Source organism: Cuculus canorus, chromosome 12 (assembly GCF_017976375.1).
Source record: "Cuculus canorus isolate bCucCan1 chromosome 12, bCucCan1.pri, whole genome shotgun sequence".
In the NCBI taxonomy this organism is placed as follows: domain Eukaryota; kingdom Metazoa; phylum Chordata; class Aves; order Cuculiformes; family Cuculidae; genus Cuculus; species Cuculus canorus.
The window spans coordinates 19,183,743-19,211,306 of NC_071412.1; the positions used below are offsets into that span (position 1 = coordinate 19,183,743).

The 27,564-nt window shown below is 37.3% G+C and overlaps 1 protein-coding gene across 7 annotated transcripts in view; it reads left to right on the forward strand.

Moving 5' to 3' along the window:
- The window catches only part of HERC1 (HECT and RLD domain containing E3 ubiquitin protein ligase family member 1), a 77,616-nt gene that overhangs the window by 24,730 nt on the left and 25,322 nt on the right, over positions 1–27,564 (forward strand). For 3 of the 7 annotated variants that reach the window (XM_054077660.1, XM_054077658.1, XM_054077664.1), the window contains exons 18-46: positions 81–302; positions 1,099–1,272; positions 2,778–2,892; positions 2,988–3,108; positions 3,651–3,822; positions 5,144–5,450; positions 6,432–6,552; positions 6,812–6,863; positions 10,567–10,838; positions 11,158–11,373; positions 11,463–11,583; positions 12,542–12,779; positions 13,101–13,294; positions 14,778–14,933; positions 15,163–15,269; positions 15,500–15,610; positions 15,692–15,868; positions 16,608–16,847; positions 17,053–17,136; positions 18,180–18,700; positions 20,026–20,801; positions 21,871–22,069; positions 23,058–23,218; positions 23,593–23,709; positions 23,879–24,110; positions 24,456–24,580; positions 24,827–25,047; positions 26,354–26,622; positions 27,140–27,192. In XM_054077660.1, coding sequence (XP_053933635.1) covers positions 81–302; positions 1,099–1,272; positions 2,778–2,892; positions 2,988–3,108; positions 3,651–3,822; positions 5,144–5,450; positions 6,432–6,552; positions 6,812–6,863; positions 10,567–10,838; positions 11,158–11,373; positions 11,463–11,583; positions 12,542–12,779; positions 13,101–13,294; positions 14,778–14,933; positions 15,163–15,269; positions 15,500–15,610; positions 15,692–15,868; positions 16,608–16,847; positions 17,053–17,136; positions 18,180–18,700; positions 20,026–20,801; positions 21,871–22,069; positions 23,058–23,218; positions 23,593–23,709; positions 23,879–24,110; positions 24,456–24,580; positions 24,827–25,047; positions 26,354–26,622; positions 27,140–27,192 — 5,874 coding nt within the window. The remainder of the gene's footprint in view (positions 1–80; positions 303–1,098; positions 1,273–2,777; positions 2,893–2,987; positions 3,109–3,650; positions 3,823–5,143; positions 5,451–6,431; positions 6,553–6,811; positions 6,864–10,566; positions 10,839–11,157; positions 11,374–11,462; positions 11,584–12,541; positions 12,780–13,100; positions 13,295–14,777; positions 14,934–15,162; positions 15,270–15,499; positions 15,611–15,691; positions 15,869–16,607; positions 16,848–17,052; positions 17,137–18,179; positions 18,701–20,025; positions 20,802–21,870; positions 22,070–23,057; positions 23,219–23,592; positions 23,710–23,878; positions 24,111–24,455; positions 24,581–24,826; positions 25,048–26,353; positions 26,623–27,139; positions 27,193–27,564) is intronic. The other 4 variants (XM_054077659.1, XM_054077663.1, XM_054077661.1 and 1 more) reach the window with 4 other exon arrangements.

The following is a 27,564-nucleotide window of genomic DNA, read 5'->3' on the forward strand; positions in this document are numbered from 1 at the left end:
CATCTCCTTTTCAAATTCTTAAATGTATCCTTCGCTGGGAAACAGTGACTGATTTGACAACTCATTGCTGCTTCTTTTAGGTGGACCTGAATTAATCGATCCTGCTGGAGTGCCCTTACCACAGCCTGCCCAGTCTTGGGTATGGCTTGTTGACCTCGAGAGAACCGTCGCTTTGCTCATTGGGCGATGTCTTGGTGGCATGCTCCAAGGACCTCCAGTGTCTCCCGAGGAACAAGATACAGCCTACTGGCTAAAAACACCACTTTTCAGTGATGGAGTGGAAATGGATATTCCTCATTTAGGTAAGCTGTCAAATACATGTCTGATGGTCATTGTAAATATTTCTGTTCTGTTCTGAAACTTCTGATGATGTTTGAATAAGCATGTGTACTTAGGGTTTGTCTTTAAGCATTCTTGTCTATTTATGTAGAATACAAAAAGCTGGAAAATGGATGTAGTTCACCAAGGGTCTTGCAAATGCATATGGAAGAAAAAAGTCTGCAATTTCTCAGTGAAAGTAGTAACACAGCCTTCACTGAGTTAGTTTTAAATGTTTCACTTGTGGATGCTCAGCATTAATAGATACACCGGGGCTCCATTGTTCATTTCATCATTGAAAATTATTATCTTAAATTGTATTGGACTTACAGAGTGGACTTTTTGTTAATTAGAAACAATACTACTGACAACAAACTTCAATCCTTCTGATCTACCAGAAGTGTTAACAGTACTCCTCATTAGTATTTCTAGTCATTCCTTCCTACTTCAACAATGCACTTGCTTCTGCTTCTCTGTGGTGTGTTCCTCTGAGTTCTCATCTCCTTCTTCCTCGGGTTCTGGGTAGAGTCCTTCTAGACTTATTTACAAGACAGTATTTTGAAATGGATCCATGTCTGAAGATACAGTAATTGCAAGCTTATGTAGTTCAGGTAGAATAAATTATACAGAATTTTGCTATTGAAGCACAGTTGGGTAATGCTTCTAAATCTTCATACGTTTTAGGTAAATTGTAACTCTAAATCACTTTATTCCTTTTCTAAAGTGAGTTTGTAGTTGCACAATGAGATGTCTGGATTTACTTTATTTCCTCTCTGTTAGACAAATGCATGAGCTCCCTATTAGAAGTGGCCCTGTCTGGAAATGAGGAACAGAAGCCATTTGATTATAAGCTGAGACCTGAGATTTCTGTCTATGTTGATTTGGCATTGGGTTGTACAAAAGAGCCAGCACGAAGCCTCTGGATCAGTATGCAAGACTATGCTGTTAGCAAAGGTAAGATGTTGTTAAGTGTAAGAGAATGAGTGTATTTGTCTGTGTGTGTTACTTATTTTTGACATTGATTGCAGTGTTTGGCAAACATGTAGTTCAATGTTGGTTTTCCCTCCAAACTGGAAAAAAAGGACTCAGTGTTTGCTTACTTAGTTGTTGATGCTTCTGTTATCCTAGTAGAGAAGGGTGAAACTTGAGATTAAAAAGAAAAATTGATGGGGGGGGGGGGGGGGAATGAGGGGAGGCAAAGTAACTTGCAAAATGTGTTAGGAAAGGGACAAAGAGATGTGTTTCAAGTCTCCGGGAGGCTGGCCTGATTCTTAATGATGTTTCTTCATTCTTATTGTGCAACATCTGCATTTCCTGCTCAAACTTCCTAGGTCTGCTTTTAATGAGATATGCACAAAGCATCGTGGTTGTACTGTAACTCTCTACTTCATCCAGAGAGTTTTCTGTAGCTCTGTCAAAGCTATGCCAGATCAGGAAGACAGCAAATGGATTTTGTGTCCTGCTGAGGGCATGCAGAGAATTATGTTGCAGAATTCTACAGAAATAGGAGTTCTAGTAGAAAATGCTGGTTGTTTGTTCCCAAAATATGAGGTTGTTTTGATTGTGGAATAGGGTGTTAGAGGTTGATGTGATTCTGCTCTGTTTGCAATGCAAACTGACTTAGTTGTGTGGTGATGGTGAGCATAGTGTCAAATCCAAAATAATGGAACTTGCTGAGGAGCAGGTATATTAGGCTAAACTTTGTGTCCAGGTAAGCTTTTGGGATTTCTACAGCAGTTTGCTAGGATTCATAGATAATATCTCATTGAAAAAAAATATTATGAGGATAATTGTAAAGAAGTGGGTCGGTAATATATTTTTTGCTCATAAATTATGGTGGCTTGTGGAGGTTTCTTTGGCAGTTCAGTTGTTTTGTAGCAGAACAATATTATTTTCATAATGGTTCTTTCTAAAGTGGGGAAAAATTATTTTGAAATTAAGAAGTCTTTCTGAAAACAATAGACAAACCTTAATTTTGAGACCTTAAAATATCTCTTGTTAATATTAGCAGTGAAGCTTGTGCTGGACATAAGCCGTTTTCATCATAAGTGAGTCTGCAAAAGAATTCTTGAATGTTGTTTCATCCACTTGTAAAAGAGCAGAAAGTCTTAAATCTGGTGTGTTTATAACCAAGTTCCATGGCTGGGTAAAAAGAAGAGCTCCAATTGAGTATCCTTGCTGGAAAGAGAGGTTGCCTGCTAAGTTCAGCTGGTTGAGACTCTGGTGGCAGTTGTGTGCATGGCCTTGGCTGGCTGTTAGAAATACCTTGAGCAGACCAAAGCACGTTTGTCTGAAGCAGTGTGTATATGAGTTATTACTGCTAAACTTAATTCTTAAGCATTAAAACTACTTCTAGATTGAAAAATTTGAATGAGTGAAGGTATTTTTAATAATGTAATTGAAAAATATTTATTTGTTCAGAACAGTAGCCAGTTTTGATAAATCCTTTCTCTTTTCAGACTGGGATACTGCTACTTTAAGTAATGAATCGCTCCTGGATACTGTGTCCAGATTTGTCCTTGCAGCTCTTCTGAAACACACAAGTTTACTTAGTCAAGCTTGTGGTGAGAGCAGGCAAGTAACTTAAAGCTGCTTTTAAAAGTTCAGCTGCCATTTTTTAAAAGAAAGTTTGTATGATTTTTTTTTCCTTCTGGGTCTCTGTTTTGAAGGTACCAACCTGGCAAAGCCTTGGCAGAAGTATACCGTTGTGTATATAAAGTTCGGAGTCGCTTGCTTGCCTGCAAGAACATGGAGCTTATTCAGACTAGATCATCCTCAAGAGACAGATGGGTAAGACTGTAAATCTCTTTTCAGTTCTTCATGCTCTACTATCTATTCAGAAAATATTACTTAATGTTAGTTTTACGTGTGTTGCTAGTGTTTTTGTTCTACCGTGTTGAAAAACTTCCAGGAGTTTTCAAATGAAAATGGACAATATATAATTAGGAGTAACTTGAATAAAATCTTGTCCATCAAAGTAAGTTTTAGCATATTCTGTCCTTTTCAAAGGCCATAACTTTTATGAGGCAGTGACATGTGGTTGCTAAGAGCTTTGATGGTGAAGTTTGACAATAGAGTCTTTAGTAAGTACTGCAAGAAAGATGTTTTTCTGCAAATAATCTGAATAACAGCTATTAAAGGAAAATTAAATTTTGCAACTTATGTATTTAAATCTTTGAATGTAAGTGGCTGTCTTTGTTGTTTATTGCACACAATATCAAAGGTATCTTTTTGATAGGGAAATAACTTATTAAATACCTGTGGGGTTTTTATGTTCATCTTTCATTTTGGTGAGAATTAATTTCACTGTATGTGTATATTTTTTAATCAAGATGTTAGATAACCAAGAATCTGCTGATGTTGATACTCAAGAACATTCTTTTACTCGTACAATTGATGAAGAAGCGGAAATGGAAGAGCAGGCAGAACGTGACAGAGAAGAAGGACACCCAGAACAAGAAGATGAAGAGGAGGAAAGAGAACATGAAGTTATGACAGCTGGTAGTAAGTACTAGTTATGTCTGTCAGTAATGTGATGTGCTTTGGACAGACAATATATTTTTGTCTCTGAGGAAAAATGGAGAAATTGTTTAAAAGATTATGAAAGTTTTGTCTGCTTAAAGATTATGAGAAGTTTATTTTTATTAAATGGCGTAGTGCTTTTATTGGGTCAGACAAGTCTTTTCGTACAAGGAAATGTGAATACTAGGCAAGCAGTCTCCCTTTATGGGCAATTCTCAGGGCATCTGACATACACCAGTACTTCTCATACGCACTGTCTACAAGAGTAATGAATTTCCTGTTGTTGTCTCTAAACTTCTATTTAATAGACGTCTGAGTTTAAATTAGTATCTATAGAACTTTTGCTGTGTTTGTATGCGTTAAGCTTGTACGTAATAAGCTTTGAGGGGTGATACTGTTCTGGAATTTGGAATTAGAACCGCTCTCGATAACAGTGGGCTGACTGAGTTGGAATTCACTTTTATCTTTGAATTTCTCTTCTTGAATCTGCTAAAAACCAGGTTTTAATCAAAGTTTGGTATTTGTAACACTCTGCAATACTTTCTCATGAGTTGTCTAAAAAACTCATTGGATCCTTCAGAAGACAGCTTGGGAGATCCTAAGGGAAGCTGTTCCTGACATGCGGAGTTCGCTTTGTGTCCTTGACTCCTTACTGCTTCTAACTATTAATATCAATGAAGGAAGTGTTTGGATTTGCCTTTGCCTTTCCAAAGGGTAGCTGAACCTTTAAAATGAAAATGATTAAGTCAAGAGAGCTTTAGGTGTTTGAACAGAGATGATGCGGTCTGTCACACAGCTTTTTTAGGAAAATCTGAAACCTAAGACAACAGCTAAATTAACCAAACTGAAGGGTGAGGATTTTGGTAGGATCTTCATTGTGCTGACCAAAGCTAATAAAAGCCTGAAAGTGTTTCAGTATTGAATCGCAAATCAGCTGATGTCTGGAATACAGATTTACAGCACATTAGCTTATATAACTCTGCTAAAAGGCAAACATGAAATAATCTCCCTTCTCTTTGATGCTATCCAAACAGGAGTCAGGTTGCAATAAGACACTGAAAGAGTGTTTAGCGTTTTGTCAAATTGGATTGTCCTCTTCATTTGGAACTTATCCTTGTGTAAATGCTTCATTTAACCTCTTGGCGTGACTTCTTTTATAGCTTTGTATTATTAATGTATTCTTTTACTGTTGGAAAAATACTTTGTAGTGGGGCAGTTTCTGGCCCAAGATCTATATGAATATTTCATTCTATGTAGCTTTGTCTAGAAGTTAAGACCTTCTTTTTTGTGTTGCATGTTACAGAAATATTTCAATGTTTCCTATCAGCCCGTGAAGTAGCTCGCAGTCGGGATCGAGATAGAATGAACACTGGGACAGGGACTAGACTTGATGATCCACCTCCTCAGTCTCAGCAGGAACGACGAATCAGCACTGATCTGACAGAAGGCCAAGATGTGTATACTGCTGCGTGCAACTCTGTGATCCACAGATGTGCCTTGTTGATCTTAGGAGTAAGCCCTGTTATCGAGGAGCTCCAGAAACGAAGGGAGGAGGGACACTTACAGCAGCCTCCCTCTACTACTCCGGAAGGGATCGGGCTCATGACAAGGTGGGGTTTACTGACTGCTTGACATTGCTAACTCTTCTTTGCATCCTTTCTATTGACTAAATAACCTCGGTTTTCCTTTATGGATTCTTAGACTATTTTTTAAAAGAAGACTTTTTTTTTTTCCCCTAGAGCAATGTTTTTATTGAGAAGAGTGTTTTTTCTTGTTTTTCTTTGTACACATTAACAAAACCTTAATAAGAGTTTTACTCTGTGTGGGATATATATTTATTTTTCAAACTTGGGCTTAGTGATGAATAGTAATGAAGCCCTGATCATCAGGTATGCAGATACCAGGAGGTAATTGGAAAAATATTTTTTTCCTAAAATTTGCATTCAGATTTTTTAATTACCATATCTGTATTTACATGAACTTTATATAATATATAAATAATCCTATATAATGGTGTCCAAAAAAGCCAGTTTTAGGATATGTTGAAGAACAAATTTCAAAGCCTATTGTGAAAAAAGTGTTTTTCATGGTTGACTTTTATAAATATTTGTAACATATTGGCACATGAAAGGCAGTGTTGTTAGGTACAGGAGAATAACAAAGTAATGCCAGATACCTCATTTAATTGGAGAAGTGTATTTAAATAGTATAAGTATGACATAATGTAGCTTAATTTAGTAACCTTAGATATTCTTGGTAACACTGTTTTAGTTTAAACTGTCATTCTAGAGATCTTTTTGTGTGTGTGTGTGTGTGTGTGTGTGTGTTAGAAAATAACAGGAATTGTGTAGCAGGAATTGTGATAAGAAGTAGCAAAAGTTTGCTAATACCCTTTATAAGCATAATAATTGAAACCATCAGAGCACTTCTGTCCTCTTTGGTTTGTTCTTCTGATATTCTGTGGTAGCCTGCTCCCAAATAAAACTGGTACCTGCAAAGTTTGACCATCAGCTCTTATTTTTGCCTAATATCAGTGTTTTCTTTCTCTCTCTGTGTGTGCATATGCACGTGTGTGTCTGCGCCTGAAGCAGGAGTGAAAGTCTTACTGCAGAAAGTCGCTCAATCCATGCAAACTCAAGCTACAGGCTGATTAAGTCAAGAAGTGAATCTGATTTATCTCAGCCCGAATCAGATGAGGAAGGTTATTCATTGGTAAGTAAACTTGTATTATGTAGTTAGGGATTGTCAGCATAATACTTAGGCTGGAAGTACATCTTGAACATTTGTTTTGTACTGTCTTTCAGTACAGACACCTCTGAGAGAGTAATGGTGCTAAAAAAGCAACTGGAATTACTATAGTTCTGTTAACTTTCTTGTTTTTATGGGTGGGGGATGCATTTTAATTACTCAATATTATGCACCACAAATGTTCATCTAAAGAAATGAGGCTTTTATTAATCTTTTAATCTAGAGTGGAAGACGAAATGTTGATTTGGATTTGGCATCATCACATAGAAAGAGGGGTAAGTTTTCTTTTTTTACCCACTGACTATTGACCTGATAAATATGTTAGTATTTCTTAAGTTAAAATAGTTTGCAGTTAAACCACAGTAGTTAATGGCAATCGGGGTGTTAAAACTGAGTATTTAAAAACAACTTTTCAAATAATTATTACCTACTGTTGTGCTGAGTTCTGTTGCTTTGTGGCTTGGTTATAGTGTTCACTAGGTTATAAGTGTTGTAGTTTCTAGAATTGTGATGCTCTTTTGAAGCAAGCGAGGATGGAGAATTTAGAAGGTGGAGAATTTAGAAAGTCTGCTACCTAGTCTATACAAATTCACAAAACAAAGAGTAAATATTTTTTTTTACCCAAACTTTGCTGCTTGATGTATTGTTGTATGGATTGAGATGAGACTGATCACTTAAGTCTAAGTCAAGATAATATGAGGAAGAGATTTTATGTTACCTTCTGTTTCAAATGTCTGCTTTTGTCTTCTGGTTCTTGTGTGGTGTAGTGTATTTTCTCCTTTTTGGGCAGTTGAGCCCCAGAAAAAAGAAGAGCTTCAAGCAAGTAACCGATGGCATGTTTATTTTTTTGTCTCTATAGCTTCCCTACATATTTTATGTTTTATGAAGTGTGTATTGCAGCTGTGCCACATTCATTTAGAAAATTCATTATTACAAGCTGGCTTGTAAGGACAAATACACTTTTTTTGTTTACCGCAAGCTTAAAGTTTATTCCTATGTGCAGCTCTGTTCATGTGATTGTAGAGGCTTATGGAAGTGCTAAGCTGCAATCAATTCCGTGTAATTGATATTACATGGAATCAAGCTAAGCTCTAATATACAATCGTACTTTTGATTCTTCAATTGATACTTAACATTTTCAGGGGAAAAAATTACTTTGTTTTAAATTTGTGTGAACTAATTCTTAAATGTTTTTAATTCTGAAGTATACTGCTTTGACTTTTGATATCTTTTGTTTTTAAACGCTATACTTACAGCATCTCTTGGTTTACATTTAATCTGTATCTCATGATTGTTGGAGTTTTCTCCTAATTTGTAACTATTTTTAAATTGTTCTTATATTTAAGCATTCTTGCATTTAATATTCAAAAGAAGACCTTGTCATTTTCCAAATATGAACTAGTTTAATCTTTTATTAATATATGGTGGGTTTTTTCTTATAAGATTTGTTAACTATGAGAAGTAAATTTTCTTCTGATGTTCTGTTAATCCTTGAAAGGTCTCCTAAAGCTTGTGCTCTAAGACTTTGTGATTACTTTTTGTTTCTTTACAAGTCGTTTGATTCTGTGCTGTGCTTAATAGTCACACAGCATAGTGTGGGACAGGTAGGGTACAGAGAGATTATACTGCTTCGAGGTGCTTTGAGCTCTGCTGCTGTTGAAAGATGGTAGGGCATAAAGAGGCTTTTGAAATAGCTGTTGCTATGTAGGCAATGTTTTGTGGACTTGGTAATGGCTTAGCTGTGCTTCCTGTAGGGAATCTGAGAGTTCATTTATCCTCTCGCTTAGGAGCCGTTCACCGTGCATATGCAAAGAAACTCCTTTCCACATGAAACTGAGAATTTCATCACCCTTTTATTCTGCTCTGTCCTATTTACGTAATGTTTCTCACCTGCCACTTGCATGTAACTTTTTTTTAATAGAAAGCTTTGAAACAAGTATTATAAGAATTAGCTTTAAAATTAAGAGTAAGGTGGTATCTGTCTTTTACGAGGTATAAATTTTAAAATTAAGTAACATATTTTCTTTAAATTCTTTAGTAGTAAAGATGACTAAATAGATTGTCCTTGTAAGCCAGGTAATATTACTGTGTTGCATAATGCAGCAGAAATTAGGAAATCAGTTTACACTTCGAAAAGTAGTGTTTAAACTTAATCTTTGCATTGTCCAAAATCAGTTTGTGTCCGTATATTTTTGTGAAATTCCTAATAAGGCCCAAATACTGTGGTGGTTCTTTCTGAAGCCATTGCAATCTGTGTAGTAGCAAGTGTAAGGAATACCGTGCAAATGCACATGAGGATGTTTTACACAGGAGGACATGGAATGTGGACAGGTTTTCATAATTCATAGCCCTGACAATTTTTTTGGTGAAAATTAACTATCTAATTTATGAAGAACAAGCAGGATTGTGCAGTATTTTGAATTTGGAAGTTGTGCGAAGGTGCACATTGTGACCTGTTGATTGACAGAATAGTAGCATTTTGCCTTTATCTCCGGAAGTGAATGTGGTAGAATGATTGCTAGGATAGTTGTCCTAAGTTCAAAAACTGATATGTCTGTCTTTCCTTGTTGCTTTGAGCAGCTGCTTTAAGAGCTGCTGCAGATAGGCAGTGTTCAAAGGAGGTACTGAAGGTAGTATCCAGCTGTTGGCGTTGGAATTCAGCCTTACTGATAAAACAAAGCTAACAGCAGATGAATTTGTGTGACTTAATTCTTGAAAATGTCTGTTTTTAATGTTTGAGGCCACTCCCCTACAGACAGATTTTAAAAGCTGAAGTGTTAATGTAGATTTGTATGAGTACTGCGAATGGGTTGTGATTCTTCAAATGCTATCTGTAGCTCCTTGTGCACAAGAGACCTTAATATTTAAAAATTCTGTGTAGATTTTTTAAGGTAATTCAAGCTAGAATTTCAAATCGGATTTAAGCATACATTAGGATTCTCTGTACGTATTCAGACATTACCTACCGATACAGACGGAAAATTCTTCTGTGCAGAGTCTGCCTTCTTGTAATAACTTGCATAGCTCCAAGCCACCTAACAATACAAAAACAATACAGTACCAACTTCTGCATTGATACGTATATTTAACTAATGCATGCCAGGTGACCGCTGCTGAAGACGTGACTTCAGTGGCATTGCACTCATCTGTACTATGGATAGAGTTCTAGGAGAACTCGTTTCTAAATGAGATCAAATATATGATGATAAATAGGTTCCAGTGCTGAAGATCGATTACTGAAGCTCATTTGAAGAAGTAAATTTATTACTGACGCTAAAGTTTCAGTTAGTATAATAACATACCATTGTAATAAGAAGTATTTGAAAATAGACTCGAAAATTGCCACATGACGAAGATAGAGATCTAATACCTGCTGTAGGTAGTATTTTAAGATACATGTATCTATTTATCTTGAAACATAGCAAAGTAAATGTTCTAAAATAATAGGCTAAATAGTCTAAAATAAAAATTTTCTGTTCCCTTCTGCAATCACAAATTCTGTAAATATTTCATTCAAAATAAAGTAGTGCTTTTTCAAAACTATAAAATATATAGTGGCTTGATTAAAACAAAAAACCACTCTTGTCTTATGGTTAGACCTTAAAATAAATATCCAAAGTGCGCAGTTGCTGTTGTAGAAAATATTTTCTTTAGTCTTTTGTCATTTAGCTGCAAGGCATTTTTATTCAGTGTTCTAGCTTAAAGCTGAGCAGTTTGAGTCGCTTCTATCTTTTTGTTTTCTCACTTGGCAGCGTGTTGCAATACTGCTTAACATAAAAGAAATACAGCCTTTTCTTTAGGGAAATCGCTGTAAATTTAAATCAACTGTTTTGCTCTAAGTTGCTTAATGCATGGTTTAATTAACATGAATATCCATTTTCCACCTGTACGAATAGCAGCAGCTCAGTCTTCACCTACTGTCAAAATGCGTTGCCTGGTGAACTGGAATTCATGAGACTTCATTATGTATTTCTTTAGGAACAATGCACAGTCAAGTGGAACCTTTCAGCGACTCATGGGCTCGACTGAAACACAGCAGAGACTGGTTGTACACTTCCCCCTACTCATTTGTTGAGTCCGATTTTGATCTCTCAAGATCCCTTGGGGTTCATACTTTGATTGAAAATGTTGTCAGCTTTGTAAGTGGAGATGTGGGAAACTCACCAGGATTTAAGGAACCAGAGGAAAGTATGTCCACCAGTCCACAAGCATCAATAGTTGCAATGGAGCAGCAGCAGTTGAGGGCTGAGGTAAGTTTCAGTTTAACTCCATTTCTTATTCTTCATACATTATGCGCATTTTATGGATTTTTTTTTTTAAATATTTTCCAAATTCTGGTATTAAGGACATTCTTCCTCTCTTTTCTGTTAAAATATCCTAACTGGAACCGGGAACTTTATTTACATAAGCTCTAAAAAGAAACTTAAGTAATTCCCCTTTTTTGAAAAAAAAACCAGTAGCATTGATGAGAAAACAGCCATCTCATTCATTCCTGCTTATGGTTAAAGATGATTTCTAAGGACACTTGCTACTTTCTTCATATTGTCTCTTGCCTGCCTTTGTTTTTAGCTTCGTCTGGAAGCACTTCATCAGATTTTAGTGCTTCTGTCAGGGATGGAGGAAAAAGGCAGCGTGCCGTTAATGGGAAGTCGTCAAGTACCAGGATTTCAGTCGTCTTCATTGCTTACTTCTGTTAGACTCCAATTTCTTGCTGGCTGCTTTGGTTTGGGCACTGTGGGACACGCAGGCGCCAAAGGAGAGAGTGTAAAATTGCATCACTACCAGGTATGAGCTTCAATATTAGTTTCTGCTGTTCCAGTAACTGGGTGATAAAAGTGTTATCAGTCCTTATGATATTTATTTATTTGACCCAGGATGGTATCAGAGCGGCTAAGAGAAGTATTCAGATTGAAATACAAGTGGCTGTGCACAAAATTTACCAGCAACTATCTGCTACGTTAGAAAGAGCTCTGCAAGCTAATAAACATCACATAGGTAAGTGAGGACCAGATTTGCAAAATACGTCCTCTGATATTCAGTACAGCAACGTAAATGTTTCAGAAAGCAGTCTTTGATGTTAGTGACCAGAACTCGCTGCAGTAGCTTTCTGACCTCTTTTCCCAAGAGAGAAACTTTTTAAACTTTTTCTGTCTTAATTTTCTTTAAGTGTTAACGACTTTCAAGTGTTGTCAGCTTTTCTATTCTACACACCACAATCTTCCACAGTCACCCATGTCTTTGGTACTTCAAAATGGTATTTAGCTTTTTCAGGGATAAGCAATTTTCTGAAGAGATGGAAAATCTCCAGTCATTTTTCATTCATGCGAGTGAACTACCTTTAAACCCAAATCCAAAGAATAGGACATAGTGCCGGTTTTGGAAGCCCTTTCTCCTGGCCCTCTTTTCACAGACATTTCTGTGTGCTTCTATCCTTAAGGAGTAGCTGGAACTCTGCATCTCTTTGTGCCTTTGCACATGCACTGAGAGCTTCAGTACAGAAGAGGTTTATATAATTTAGTTTGTTGGTAAAGCCTAATGGGCACTCTTACCTGAATCGTTTTGTGGCTTCACTTACAGTTAAAATGAAATTGAAAGAAATTTCTTGAGAAGCAACTTGAAGTACAAGTAGAAAGTTAAGTATTTCATCTGGTTGTCCTTACCCTGGAGAGAAGATTCTGGTTCGAGATTTAGCTGTAGAGTATCTACATCACAAACTAGAACTACGTGATATTCTTCCTTGGACAGCCTTGACATGGAGGTTGCTTGAGTTAAAGGGAGGCTACAGTGGTGCATTAGAAAGGCTACCTCAAAGTGTCTGACATAGAAGGCTAACTCTTTTCTTAATAATTTAAATAATTAAGTTTTATTTAAAAAATAAACTGCTGTTCCTCTGTGTTAGCATTCTTACTCTAAACAGCTTATTAATTAAAAATAACTTTTTTTGTAATCTTAGAAGCACAGCAGCGTCTTCTGTTAGTAACAGTCTTTGCTCTAAGTGTGCACTATCAACCTGTTGATGTCTCCTTGGCCATCTCCACTGGTCTGCTGAATGTGCTATCACAGTTGTGTGGCACAGACACCATGTTAGGACAACCATTGCAGCTGCTGCCCAAAACTGGTATTTCTCAGCTCAGCACAGCTTTGAAAGTAGCCAGTACAAGACTACTTCAGATCCTTGCTATCACCACAGGGTAAGTATGGAATGCTTCCTTGCTTTCAGAAAATTTAATCGTTAAGCTTTTCAGCATCCTTTAAACTGGAAACATATCTTTTGATTCCAAAGATTGGGCGGTTTCAAAGTGTCTTTTAAAATAGAGTTCGAATAGGAGTAATCTGCCAACCACATGGTGGAAAATGAGGAAAAGCAACCTGCTGCAATAGAAGGAATTAGAATTAGTGCTGTGTTAGGCCCAGTTGTCAGCAGCACTGGGTTTATATTTGTGCCTTTATGTCATTGTCCCTTGGATCAGCTCTCAACACGCTTACATTTCCTTTTTTGTGTGTATGTACAGGACCTATGCTGACAAACTGAGCCCAAAAGTGGTTCAGTCTTTGCTGGATTTATTATGCAGTCAGCTGAAGAACTTGTTATCACAAGCTGGTGTAATGCTTATGGCTTCCTTTGGAGAAGGTGAAGGCGAGGAAGATGAAGCAGAATCAAAAAAGGCAGATTCAAATGGAGATAATGAGAAGAGAGACTTCAGAGGTAATTATCATGCATAATTTCTAATACAGTTCTGAAATAGCAGAAAACATAATAAAGAAAACCATTTAATGCTGAGGTCTTCCCCCACTCTGTTCTATTGGTTATTGTTGGGTCATTCTTAACTTTGTAGATTAGATTAAGTAAAGTCATCAAATAATCTTGTGCTCAGTTCAGATTTATATAGACTTGATATGTAAGTCAATTTAAAGGTAGGATCAGGCTGACAATAGGAATTACTCCATCAGGTTTGGAATTAGAGGGAGAATACAGTTTTCCTCAAAAAATGAGTTATTTATATCAGTCTTTTTCACAAATGTGGCTGTAGGAATTTAATTATCTAAATTTCAAACTGCAAATAAGTATAGCTTAATTCGGGGAACTCTTGCATTTGCTTTGCATCAGTTCTGCTGGCTGAGGGGATGAGAAGATGTTGACACTAGTCTGTTGTATTAAAAAATGTGCAAGAAAAAATTTCTGAAATATTAATGTCTCCATGTAATTTGCAGTCCCTTAATGAGCTTATTTTGAGTCTGTGGAAGTTGTGCTTTCTGTGGAAGAAATTTTTAATTATAGCTTCGTTTTAGGTGTGCATATGTTTTAGGTTGTGCTTATGACAGTTGTTGCATATAAATAATGCAGTGACCGATGAATTCGCAAGATAATGAGTTAGAAATAGGATGTAAGCTCTTCTCTTTCCGCAAATATTTTCTAGTTAAAACTGCCTTGGAGTATAAATCAGAGTCTGAGGAAATATGGTGTCAATAATCCCCATAAACCAAAAACTTCCTTGGAAACCAGTGGCTACATTTTAGTTACAGGGACATTTATAACTAATTTTATGTACTGGATTTACGTGGCAAAGTTTTGGTAGTGGCAGGGAGCTGCAGAAATGGCTTCTGTGAGAAGGAATCAGGAACTCGCCCCTATATCAGATGAGTTTCAGCCAGCCCCAGAACAGACCATCATGTAATGACTGATCATTGTATTTTTAATTGCAGAAGAGTTTGTTGCCAGTAATAAGGACTGCTAGTCTTTTCTGTCATCTTCCCTTCGTGTCTATAATGGTTATTTCTTAAATGGTTACCTCTGTTTCTGACTACATTTTATATCAAATTATATATAGTTTGCAAATACTAAAGTGTGGTTCTATAGCTACAATTGTGATAAGATATATACAGTGATTTTCTGTACAGTTGTTTTTAGATCTTAGCATACCAAAGAACCTTGGTCTGTAACGTGCTGTGTGTTATTTGAGTTGCTGTAGTTTTCCAGATCCATGCTAGTCACAGCTGCGTGACTGTCAGCTGGCTGTATTCTGTTCTGAACTCGCAACTCTCAAAATTGGAGACATCCAAAACTGACCTGTGAATGTGTGCCTCAATTTGTGTTTTTTTTTTTCTTCCTTTGACATTGACTTTAAAAATTATTTGCAGATACTGTAGAAGTAGGTTTAGAAATGAAAACTTGTACTTTAACTTCCTAGCTGCCCTCCGAAAGCAACATGCAGCGGAATTGCACTTGGGAGACTTCCTTGTTTTCCTACGTAGAGTTGTGTCTTCTAAAGCAATTCAGTCAAAAATGGCATCTCCAAAGTGGACAGAAGTACTTCTTAACATCGCTTCTCAGAAGTGTTGCTCAGGTATGATCTTTTCAAAATGTACTCAATGGTGACTTGCTGTTCTGTAGTGCAGTTCCTGAAAATAGGCCCTCTTAGAACATGCATTCCATAGTGTACAACTCTTAACTTCAGTAGGAGTACACAAGTTACACTTGGGGAAAGTAGTGCATGGTGGCATGCAGCTGGCATCATAGCTTTATGCCTGATCCTGAGTCACTTTCAGATTATTAACGTATTATTCCATCTTTAGGAGTTCCCTTGGTTGGCAATTTGAGGACTAGACTTCTTGCGCTGCATGTGTTAGAAGCTGTACTACCTGCTTGCGAATCTGGTGTTGAAGATGATCAAATGGCTCAGGTCTTTATATTTTTGTTATAAGCTTTTACACCTGTTTCTTCAAAAAGTCTCATTAAGCTTTTAAATGTTTCATGGGTTTGTTTAGAATCCAAATCGGATGCACATGTCAGTGTAGCTATTTGCTTATCAAAGAGCACTAAAATTATACCTACGAAGCGAAGTAAAACAATATAATATTTTTTTTCCTCATCATGGATTAAAATGATCTAAACTATGTTCTAATACCCCAGGTTGTTGAACGATTATTCTCACTTCTGTCTGACTGCATGTGGGAGACTCCAATAGCCCAGGCTAAACATGCAATTCAAATAAAAGAAAAAGAACAAGAAATGAAGCTACAGGTAATGGTGCTTTTACTTTCTCTTTCAACTGAATGCAGCTGAGTTACATTTACCACAAATATTTTGTCCTATCTCTGATAGAAGCAAGGAGAGTCTGAAGATGAAGATGAGAATCTTCCCATACAGGAAGTGTCCTTTGACCCTGAGAAAGCTCAGTGCTGTATAGTGGAGAATGGGCAGATTCTAACTCATGGAAGTGGAGGTAAAGGATATGGTTTAGCATCCACTGGAGTTACTTCTGGGTGTTACCAGTGGAAGGTAGGTTGCATAAAAAGTGTATTTCTTAACTGCTCTTACTTTGTTTTGGGGAAAAAAAAAAATATATATATACACGGTGATTTATAAACAACAGCTACTTTTTTTCCCCCTTGTGACAATATTCTTGAGTAAATGATATTTTGGTAGTGTTATGTTTGTGGTTGGACTCTGTGATCTTGAAGGTCTTTTCCTACCTAATTATATGATTTTTCAATCTAAAGTGAAAAGCTTGTGGTTGCTTTCGAGCACTGCCGTTTGGATATTTCAGTACACAGACTGGAGACTGTGAATATGTGTTGTCTTTGGGAGAGGTGATGGGAGTTGTCCCTACAATCCATAGTCAGCCAAATGTGCATTATCTTGCAAAAGCTACCTACGAAACTGAAGATTTCGAAGCTTATTTGTTTCTGTAGTAGTATTTTCAGCGCTTGCAAGGCAATTTCTTGGTGTGGACACTTGAAGTCTGGAAAGAAAACCAGTTTCTTTGAGTATTTCTGAACAGTTTTATTAGTTACCAGTAGGTTAAACTTAAATGACTTGTTAATGACTGACCTTATACACCAAGATATCATTTTAGAGGTAGAGAGTGATTCTAGCCTATTATTTAATATTTACTAAGACCCTCAGAGTAAACCAGTTATAAGTATTCATAAATATGTGTAAGGTAAATTTTTATTGCTCTATTGTGTTAAAATGTATATTCTTGGGTTTTTTTCCCCCGTTTTGTTTTGCCTTCTAGTTCTATATTGTGAAGGAGAATCGAGGCAATGAAGGCACGTGTGTGGGAGTTTCTCGGTGGCCAGTACATGATTTTAACCATCGCACTACCTCAGATATGTGGTTGTATAGAGCCTATAGCGGTAACCTTTATCACAATGGAGAGCAAACTTTGACTCTGTCCAGCTTTACCCAAGGAGATTTCATCACGTGTGTGCTAGATATGGAAGCAAGAACTATTTCCTTTGGTAAAAACGGAGAGGTAGTTAACATTGTTTTTTTGGTGTTTTTTTTGCAACAGTAATTTGGCATGGATAGTTTATATAAAGCTAGGTGTCACAGTTAAGACACATGACAGTTTTAGTACTTGAAAGAGTTAAAATGCAGCTGTAACTTTGTCATGTTTCATTTTTTTGGTTGTTAAGGTGTTTTAAGTTTGGGATTTGTTTGTTGTTTTTTTTAACTAGGAGCCAAAACTAGCTTTTGAAGATGTGGATGCAGCAGAACTGTACCCTTGTGTCATGTTCTATAGCAGTAATCCAGGAGAAAAGGTAACTTTTCATCTCGCTTTAGCTGGAGTGTAGTCAATATTCTTCATAACAATGCATATAGTGCTATATTTATGACCAAAATAGTGTTGAAAATGCACAGTGTTTTAGCGGGTTTTACACAGCATCCAGGCTTTCTTGGTTTTTCACTCTGTTCCTCCCAGCAAGTGGGTTGGGGGTGGGCAAAAGGGGAGGGAGTGCAGCCGATCAGTTCACTTAGAGTGACGGAAGGGGTATTCCATATGCTACAACATCATGCACAGTAATAAAACTGCAGGGAAGTTTGCCAGGAGCTTCTGTTGCTGAGGGACTGTCTGGGCATCAGTCAGCTGATGCTGAGCAATTGCATTTTGCATCATGTGTTTTTCTTTGTTTTGTTTTATTTATTTGTTGCTCTTTTATTTATCAAACTTCTTTTATCTTGTCTCGCTTGCCCTTCTGATTCTCTTCCCCATCCTGCTAGGTGGAGAGATCAAGTGGCTGCGTGGGGCTTAGCTGCCTTACCAGGGTTAACCCTCAACGATGCATAAGCTTATCCTTTCCCTTCTGTTCTCTGCGTCTGTGATATGGGTGTTGTGTTTTAGGAGGGGTGGGGGTGATAGCTAACAAGTGCTGAAAACATCACTGATTATTTTGGTTTATGACATACAAAGCATTACATTACTTGCACACCAGCTAGACTTTTAATAAATTCCTGTATTTTGCCAACTAATGTAAATTTTAAATGTGTTTTGTTATTTAGAATTGGTTTACAGACTTAATGTTCTACACAAAATTGCATTCCCCAGAAACCATGGGGAAGATGTAGTAATAGGAATTCCAGATGGTCTTGTGTGAGAAGCTATGAATTGTTGTTAACTTCAGGACCCTTGAGTTTGGGACATAGGTTTCGATCAGTGTTAAGGTGGATTTCCTAGGGAGCCCAACCGAAAAAAGAAATGCTAGTATTTTTTGTCTTTCCAGTCGGAGATCCCTGTATTTATAAAATGAGCTTCTTCAGGTATGGTGAGAAGACAACTTACAAACATTTCTCTTTAAACACTTAGGTGAAAATCTGTGATATGCAAATGCGTGGTACACCGAGAGATTTGCTACCTGGTGACCCCATCTGTAGTCCTGTTGCTGCAGTGCTGGCAGAAGCCACTATCCAACTCATTCGTATCCTTCATCGCACAGACCGCTGGACACACTGCATTAATAAAAAAATGATGGAAAGACTGAATAAAATCAAAACATGTCTTAAAGAAGCAGGCCAGAAGCTGAAGAAAAGTCGCTCAATTCAGAGTCGAGAGGAGAATGAGGTGAGAGAGGAGAAAGAAAATAAAGAGGAGGAAAAAAGCAAACATAGTAGGCACGGTCTGGCTGACCTTTCAGAACTGCAGTTGAAGATGCTTTGTGTGGAAGTGTGGCCTGTTCTGGCAGTAATTGGTGGAGTTGATGCGGGTCTTCGAGTTGGAGGTCGATGTGTACACAAACAAACTGGACGTCATGCCACCTTGCTTGGAGTAGTGAAGGAAGGCAGTACGTCTGCCAAGGTCCAATGGGATGAAGCAGAGATTACTATCAGGTATGCTCATTTCCTATGCTTTTCACAATCTAGGGGCATTTTGTGCTTGGAAATCCTCAGAAGTAAACTCTGAAATGAAGCTAGTGCCTTCTCTGGTCTCTCTGGTACTCTCACAGGAATTGCGTTTGTGTGAAAAAGATTTGATTCACTAAATTTCTTAAAACAACTCCTAGCTAGAGTTGAACTTTAATCTTCTAGAGAAATTGAGCGGTAATTGCTTTCTTTGCCACTGTTTACAATTACCTTCTGAAACAACTGAGGTCAGTTCGCATCTCAGAGCTGTTTCAACTTTGTACCTACTTTGTCTTTATGCAAAGGCTGCTGTCACTTTAACTAAATGTATTGAAGTGTGATTGATTGTCAAATTTAGCGAGTTATAAATTCTTTCAAGTACCCACTTGTGGCAGTATAGCCAAAGTAAGCGTGTCCTTCAGATAATCCGAAATATTATTTGAGTGAAGTGGTGCAGCACTTCAACATAGGCAAGCTCTTGGTCTGCATTGAATTAAGTTCAGAATGTGCCTTCTTAATCAATCAGGCAAAAACTTGCATTCATTTTTGGGTAGTAGTTTACATTGCAAGATGGGGAAAACATTTTGGTGTACTAGAAGGAAGATTTAGAAGTCCTATGGAAATATAGGCTTGTGAATTTTTGTCCTGCTTAGAGTGCAAATGAGTCAGGTGTAACAGTCTTAAACATTACAAAAAGTTATCACTGAATATAGAGGGACACATAGGCACACTATATTATGTGTGGCTGTTGGGTTTTCCAACCTTTGCTTTTAAAAAGTCAGGGTCCTCTCTAGGTAATCTCTCCTGACATAACCAGAGACAGAATTATCATAAACTATTAGTCGTGTGCTCCTTGTCATGGGTAGTTTAGCAGGGATGTGAGGTCAATCAAAGCTTTTCTAAATATGAAAAAGTTTTTCTTTCTAAGCTTTTATACCTATTCAGAAATTCAGCTCAAGTATGATGATGAAATTTGGCTTAAGGTATTTTTTATTCATAGAAGTCGGTTACATATTTCTAAATAATATAGCAGAAACCTCTGTCAGCACGGAATCGATAGCTTCTATGATACTTCTGGGGTTTAATGCTTGTTGTTGAAAATCTGTGCATGCTTTGCTGCCTTTGCTCTGATGCCCAATTTCCCCATTTTCTGATCATAACCTCATTTTCCCGTTTATGTTTAATTTTTAGAATTGGTTTGCTTATTTTATTAAATATATTTTACATCTTACTTTGCCTACATTATTTCCTGTGCTTTCCTCCTGTCTCTCCCTCACTTGCTTTTTCCTGTGTCATTCTGATCTTTATTAAAGCTTCCCAACTTTTTGGTCGCCTAGTGATACTCCATTGTATAATCTGGAGCCCTGCGAACCACTGCCTTTTGACGTTGCAAGATTTCGTGGGCTGACAGCTACTGTGTTGCTGGACCTTACCTATCTGACTGGCATCCATGAAGATACGGGAAAGCAGAGCACGAAGAGACATGAGAAAAAACACAGACATGAATCTGAAGACAAAGGGGAAATGGACCAGAAAACGGAGAGTGATGTTGCTTCAGATACCCGATTAGGACAAAGTGCTGATGATAACAAAGGACATAGCGCTATGAGCTCTAAGTCAGAAAATGAAATTGCTTCCTTTTCTGTAGAACCATCAACCCTAGGTATGGAATTCCAACACCAACCTGCTGAAGGAAGAAAAAAGAATCATGACCATACTCCAAGAAATCATGATGTTGTGCAGTCAGAAATCAGAGCAGTACAACTATCTTATCTTTATCTTGGTGCTATGAAGTCACTTAGTGTTCTTCTTAGTTGTAGTAAATATGCTGAACTACTGCTAATACCAAAAGTCTTGGCAGAAAATGGTCACAACTCTGATTGTGCTAGTTCTCCGGTTGTTCATGAAGATGTTGAAATGCGTGCTGCCCTGCAGTTTCTAATGCGACACATGGTGAAACGGGCAGTCATGCGTTCCCCGATTAAAAGAGCACTGGGACTGGCAGATCTGGAACGAGCACAAGCCATGATCTACAAATTAGTGGTTCACGGGCTTCTGGAAGATCAGTTTGGTGGCAGACTTAAACAAGGTACATTGTCAAAATTATGGAAGTACAGTGCTAAATTATTATTTTTGTTTCTATTAAGACTAATAGTTACAGTGATAATAAGCTTGTAATTTTGTAGTGTGGACTTAAGAGAAATCTTAACTGGACAGAGAAATTTGACAAGGTTGTTTTACTGTTTTGTGATGTAATGCAGACTTTTTTTTGCCTTTCCACAGTTCCTTATTTTAGTAAAAATTGAATGTATTTCAGTTAACCAGAAGTATAAGCGTTTCTAGTTTGGCTTTAATAGTTTTGAAAAATGTTCTTTATATACTTGTCAAAAGGATTGGTATGCCATGTAAGTATCATAAAGTTCACTATTGTTAAATATGATTGTATGCAGTGGTGTTAACAGATCACATTGAGCATGTGGATGTTCAGGGTGTAAGTAACCTGTGTTTCTGTCTGAAAATCTCTAAATCAGTTGTAGGGTTTTGTTTTCTGAGGTTTCTCCTGAGGTATTTGGCACTGCTCTAACAGAAGTTGAAGAGAAAATGTTTACAATTCCTTTTCTTCTTAAAAATACGTGTGTTACAGTCCACATCTTCAGGGAAACCATTTAGATCAGTTTAAACAAAGAAAAATATCTAAAATATTAAAGCTAATTGCTGTGCTATCTGGTTCTTTACAGTCTTATCTAATGCAACCAAAAAACCCCTTCAAAAATTTCTTACGTGCCTGAGTTAAAAGTAGCTTTATAATCAGCTGTATTTCCATGTCTGAGACTTTCCCTTTTGCGTAAGAGAACAGTCCTAGCTGTTACAGTCATAAATGTGAATCTTTAAATATCGTAACATTGAACCAAGTAAATGGCATCTGTTATTACCTGGGCAGACTTTTTTATTATTTACCTTGGTTTTGTATGACAACAGCAGAAGCCCATGGATAAGTTAGTCAGTTCCTGACAGAAGTATTTGGTGTGCATTTCTGCACACATGTTTCTTGGGGGGCAATTTTAAATTGTACTTATTTTTGGAAGTTTAGCCACAGCTACTCTTTTGCTCTACACAATTATATTAATGTTCCGGTAACATCCTTTTTTCTGGTGCAGAAGTAGATCAACAAGTAGAAGAAGGTGATCAGTCTCAGCAAGCCCAAACACCAGTTACAACCAGCCCTTCTGCATCCAGCACGACATCTTTCATGAGCAGCTCTCTGGAGGATACGACCACTGCTACTACTCCAGTAACTGATACTGAGACAGTTCCGGCTTCAGAATCACCTGGTGTTATGCCTCTCAATCTTCTGAGGTAAAATATCTTGATTTTCAGCATATATGATTTTGTGGATGTAGGGAACTTGTTGTGTAGTATGCAGTATATGTCTTTAGCAGTGTAAGCCTTTAAAAGAGGTTAATGTTTGTATTTACTGTCAAGAACTGCCTCTGCAGAGGGCAGACTTTAGTTTCTTACTTTCTCTTGGAGGACACGTAGAAATAAAAAGCTGTTTAAGATTTTAATATACACTGTGTATATTAAAACTATGAACTACGTAACATCTGAGTTCTTCAAGACAGGAGAAAGTACCTTCCTTTCGTTGTTCTTCAGTTTTCATGTTTATTTGGCATAGTTTAAATTACAAACCTCTGAAATTCTCTGTTTTTAACAAATGACTGTTGGTTCTCAAACTAGAGTAGATGTTACTTTATAGGTAATACCCTGTAAGCTAAGATCTTGTTTCATCCTACTCTCACATACTGACATGGAAGTAAGGCAAAGCTGGTTAATCTGCAGAGGCTACTGGTGATGTAGAAAGAAATCTGCTTTACATTGAGTGGAGTCATATGCTAAGTTTATTAATTCTGTTTGTGTATCTGACCTATGTTCATAGAGGTTTTGCCTGTGTAATTTGACAAAAGTCACAACGCTGTTGTGTTACCAGGGCAGTGGAAGTAATATTCTCGCCTGATGTTTCAGTCAGGCTGAGTTCTGAACAAAGTGGGGAAATGGGAAGGGTGTTTACTTCTCTTTTGTCTCCTAGGACAGCTCTTGGTCTGTGAGGGCTTTTTTTAGGTGCATACCGGAGAATTTAACATTCCAGGCAAAGGTGGTAGGAATGAGCTGTTCTGACAGGTTTTTTTCTGCCCGCCCCAGTGTATGTACTGTGCTTTACCCTTACAAAACTCCATTGCTGTGAAGTGTGACTTGCCAGGTGCGCTGTGTTTTGATGTATTTCACGTGTCAGACCTTTTTCAGCATAGCTTATTGTAATAGAAATGTCTGTTGTCCTTTTTTAAAGGCAAATGTTCTCCAGTTACCCTACTACAACTGTACTTCCAGCACGACGTGCTCAGACTCCTCCAATATCTTCTTTACCAACATCTCCCTCAGATGAAGTTGGAAGGAGACAGAGTTTGACTTCTCCCGATTCCCAGTCTGTGAGACCTGCCAATCGTACAGGTAAACTGGTAGTCAATGATTTGCACAGGATAACTTTGTCTAGTCTGCCTAAATATAAATAAAATAGGTAATCTGATACAGTTTACAATGGAAATAAACTACTTAGAAATACCTTAAAAGAAGTAGTTCTTTGAATATCATCGGTATCCTACTTGATTAAACAGAAGCTTACGTAATAGATATGTGTGTTACCAATAAGAATGATCACTGTCTGGTTTCATTACAGGAAGTATCTTATTTGTGGAAAGTAGTAGAGAGGAATGTTAAGAGGAATTATTCCCTGATTTAAGGTTAATCTAGCAAAGTAATATCTAGTAGAGTAACCCTAAATAAAGATTTATGCACTTTACATTTAATGTTTTCTGTCTTTTAAGCTTTGTCTGATCCAAGCAGCCGACTTTCAACATCTCCTCCTCCTCCCGCAATTGCTGTTCCACTGTTAGAAATGGGCTTCTCCCTCAGGCAAATTGCAAAAGCTATGGAAGCGACAGGTAATCTATAACTATAATATCAGCTTAAACTGAAAAACTAGATAAATATGAAATGCTTTTTTCCAATGGAATACCTAATTTTTAAGTCCTGTAACCTTTTAATGGGGGGGGTGGGAAATTACTGTCAGTGATATAATACAATTCTGAAGTGGGACTTTCCTTCTTTCAGGTGCCAGAGGAGAAGCAGATGCACAGAATATCACAGTGCTGGCCATGTGGATGATAGAGCACCCTGGAAATGAAGATGATGAAGAGCCCCAGTCAGAAGGGACTGCAGAGTCACGACATGGGACAATAGTCTCTGGAAGTGGTGGAAAATCTGGTGATCATTGCTATTTGCAGTCCCCTGGTGATATCCCTTCCGCTGATGCCACTGAAATGGAGGAAGGCTTTAGTGAAAGGTAAAATGTATTTTTCTTCTAGTTACTTGTAACCTTTTGCTGAAACTGAAAATCTAAGGTTGTTGTTGCTGTCAGAACATTATTTTCTAATGTCACTTTTGAATTTTGTTGCAACATGAGTAAAAGCAATGCAATTAAATTAGGTATACCTGGTGCATTTATTTCCAGTATTGTTTATGCACAGAGCTGGAGAGAAGTGAATTCCATGTTCCCTTCTTTTCCTTCCATGAAAGAAAGAAGGAAAAAAAACCCCAGTAAATATGATCTTAGTATTTTTCCTTATGTACTGGACATGGCTGTATAAAATTTGGTTTGATTTACCTATAAATTACAAATTCTTTATAGCCCGGATAATATGGATCATGTGGATAATGCAGCTTCTGCCAGTGGACCTCCTTCTAGAAGTCGGTCAGCTGTAACGAGAAGACACAAATTTGATTTAGCTGCCCGAACATTGCTAGCGCGTGCTGGTAAGTGTACTGAGAGATTTCCAAGGTCTTTGCTTATCCAGTAAATGAAGAGTAGAGGAGTTGGTATGCAGCATCGAAGTTACAAAACCACTCGTTTACATATGTGTATTAGTGTAAATTTAGCTTAGTTGTTGATAATAAGTAGATTATGTTTAGCAGAGGAGTTGAAAACAAAGCAAAAGGAAGTTGAAAGTGCAGCCATCTTTTTTCACATACAAAATGAGTGTTCTTTTTTTTTTTCTTGAGCGGGATTATACCGCTCTGTACAGGCCCACAGGAATCAGAGTCGAAGAGAAGGGATATCTTTGCAGCAAGATCCAGGGGCACTTTATGACTTCAACTTGGATGAGGAATTGGAAATTGACCTTGACGATGAAGCGATGGAAGCTATGTTTGTGCAAGACCTGGCTAGTGATAATGATATTCTGGGAATGTGGATCCCAGAGGTATTGGATTGGCCTACCTGGGTGTGTGTGACTGCAGCGGGGGCTGCTTTAACTTACTGCTTTTTGCATGTTCATGTTCTTAAATTTAAAGTAACATACACGTGCTTATTGCCTATTTGAAAATATCTTACTGAATGCCACCAGTGCTTAAAGTGTTGTATTCTGTAGCTTCACTGAATTTTAAATATTGCTTTCTTGTGTTTCTTGCCCTGCACTTCTACATGGACTTAGTTTTTCTTCTTCTTCCCTGAAAGATGAGAGTTGAACTAGTGTAGAATCATAGAATAGTTTGGGTTGGAAGAGACCTTGAAGTTCATCCAGTTCCAAGCCCCCCTGCCGTGGGCAGGGACACCTCCCACTAGATCAGACCGCCCAACTTAGTAATCGAGTAGTTCCAGATTGCGTAGCTGTGTAGGATAACAAACACTGTTGCAAATGTTTGTTCTATTTAAAATAATATGTGATAATAACAATGATAATAATTATCTTCATCATAATTTCTGTAGCAACGTAATTTTCTCTTACATCAATTTTTCTTAATTTAGTCACGCCGTGTTTCATCCTCTGGGAAGGGTATGGTTGCAGACCTCTCTCAATTGTTGTATAGTTCACTGAAAATATATTGGAGGTGGAAAAGAAATGCAATAGCAGCATCTTGTTAATCTTCAGCTTATTCGTATAGAATTAGACAAGCAACACACAAGACTAAGCTTTTGTCTCCTAATTACAATGTTACCTGATTGATATGAATGCAAGTTTCAGTATGCGTATTGAATTTTTCAGAGAGCTTATTTCACTGGAACATCACAATGAACTCACTGACTTAGGATAGAAATGTAATGATAGAAAATGAACTTGATGTTCAGACAAAACCTCGGACTTTGTTGACCCAAATGATAATTATTGTTACTCAGTAAGTGTAGAGTGATTGAAAAAAAGTATTCTTTTTCTTTTGTTGGATCTAGTCTAGTCAGGTTCTGAAGAAAACCAAATAATTTAAAGACAGCATTGAATGTGAACTAAGCAGAGTTATGTGTGAAAAGTTAATACTGTCAAGAATTTTGAGTCAGATCTTAAACAAAATAGGAAAATCTCCTCCTCTGAAACTTCACTTCCAAGTATTTTTTTCTGTTCTGAGGTGGTCTGCTCTTCAGTATGTCAAAATTGTCCATTTCTGCTTTGCTTTTGTGCCGTTTAACCATATAAATATCACTCTGTGTGTAACAGAACTGAGCAGCAACATCTGCTTAACAGTATTGGCCTATTTTATATCTAATTTGAAGATATTTATTATGTACAAATAACATGTGAAAATCTTACCGTGCAGCATGTTTGTGAATCTGAAGACAGAGAAGAAGTAGTGGTTTGTGAACTGTGTGAATCTAGTGTTGTCAGCTTCAATCAACACATGAAAAGAAACCACCCAGGCTGTGGTCGCAGTGCAAATCGCCAGGGCTATCGTAGCAACGGTTCTTATGTAGATGGATGGTTTGGTGGTGAATGTGGAAGCGGAAATCCTTACTATTTATTGTGTGGTGTCTGCAGAGAGAAATACTTAGCCCTGAAGAGTAAATCTAAAGCGTCATCTTCTGAAAGGTACAGAAGTAATTAATGGTGAAATACTCTGCATAAGGGAAGGGAAGAACTTTAAAACGTTTACTCACATCAGCATTTTAAGAATCTGATTGAAGTGACTAAAATTCCTACCAGAATTTGTCTGTCTGTATTTAACTGAGGCTTAGAATCATTCTCTGTATTCAACCAATGCGTATTTAGAAAAAAGGTTGTCTTAATACTTCTGTTTTTTTTTAAATGAAGAACAAGGAATTAATTCTTGGGATGTTGCCTCCTCTTGTTGACTTAGGAAAACTTCCTTTATCAATTTTGTCTGGCAATTTGGTATTTCCTGTGGGCCTTTCTCTTAGTACTGCAGAATGTTTCCCTCCCCACAGACGCTTTTAGAAGCCTTTTTATTTACCTCTTTGTGACTAGCCATTTCCAGAAACGTACATTGACCTAACAGTGAAGTAGTAATAGTAAACCTAGCCTAAATTTATTATGCATATGTGTAAATTGGATCAGTTCAATATTTTCTTTGTATTTTTTCATGCAGATACAAAGGCCAAGCTCCTGATTTAATAGGCAAACAAGACAGTGTCTATGAAGGTATGTTTTCAAGTTGCTGAAGATATTAAATATTCACGCTTGCACAACGTTTTGTTTTTCCTTTAAGGTACTTCCATGCAAATAAACCTGTCATGAAACTGTGCATGAATGTACATGTGAAATGATCTTCTTCACACTATATGTAGTATTGGAGTATTTTTTTAGTTCAAATGGGAGAAATTAGTGGCATTTCTTCCCATGTCTTTTCGTTTAAGTGGCAGAAATGGCATGTAGTTAAGGTGATAAGGTAGATGTTATATCCAAAACTGCACATATGGTGCCTTACGTTCCATACACTTCTTCAGCTGCCTTTGTAGGATAAGTTGATTAGATGAGTTAGAGTCTCAGAAGTCTGCCATTTGGCTTATTCTC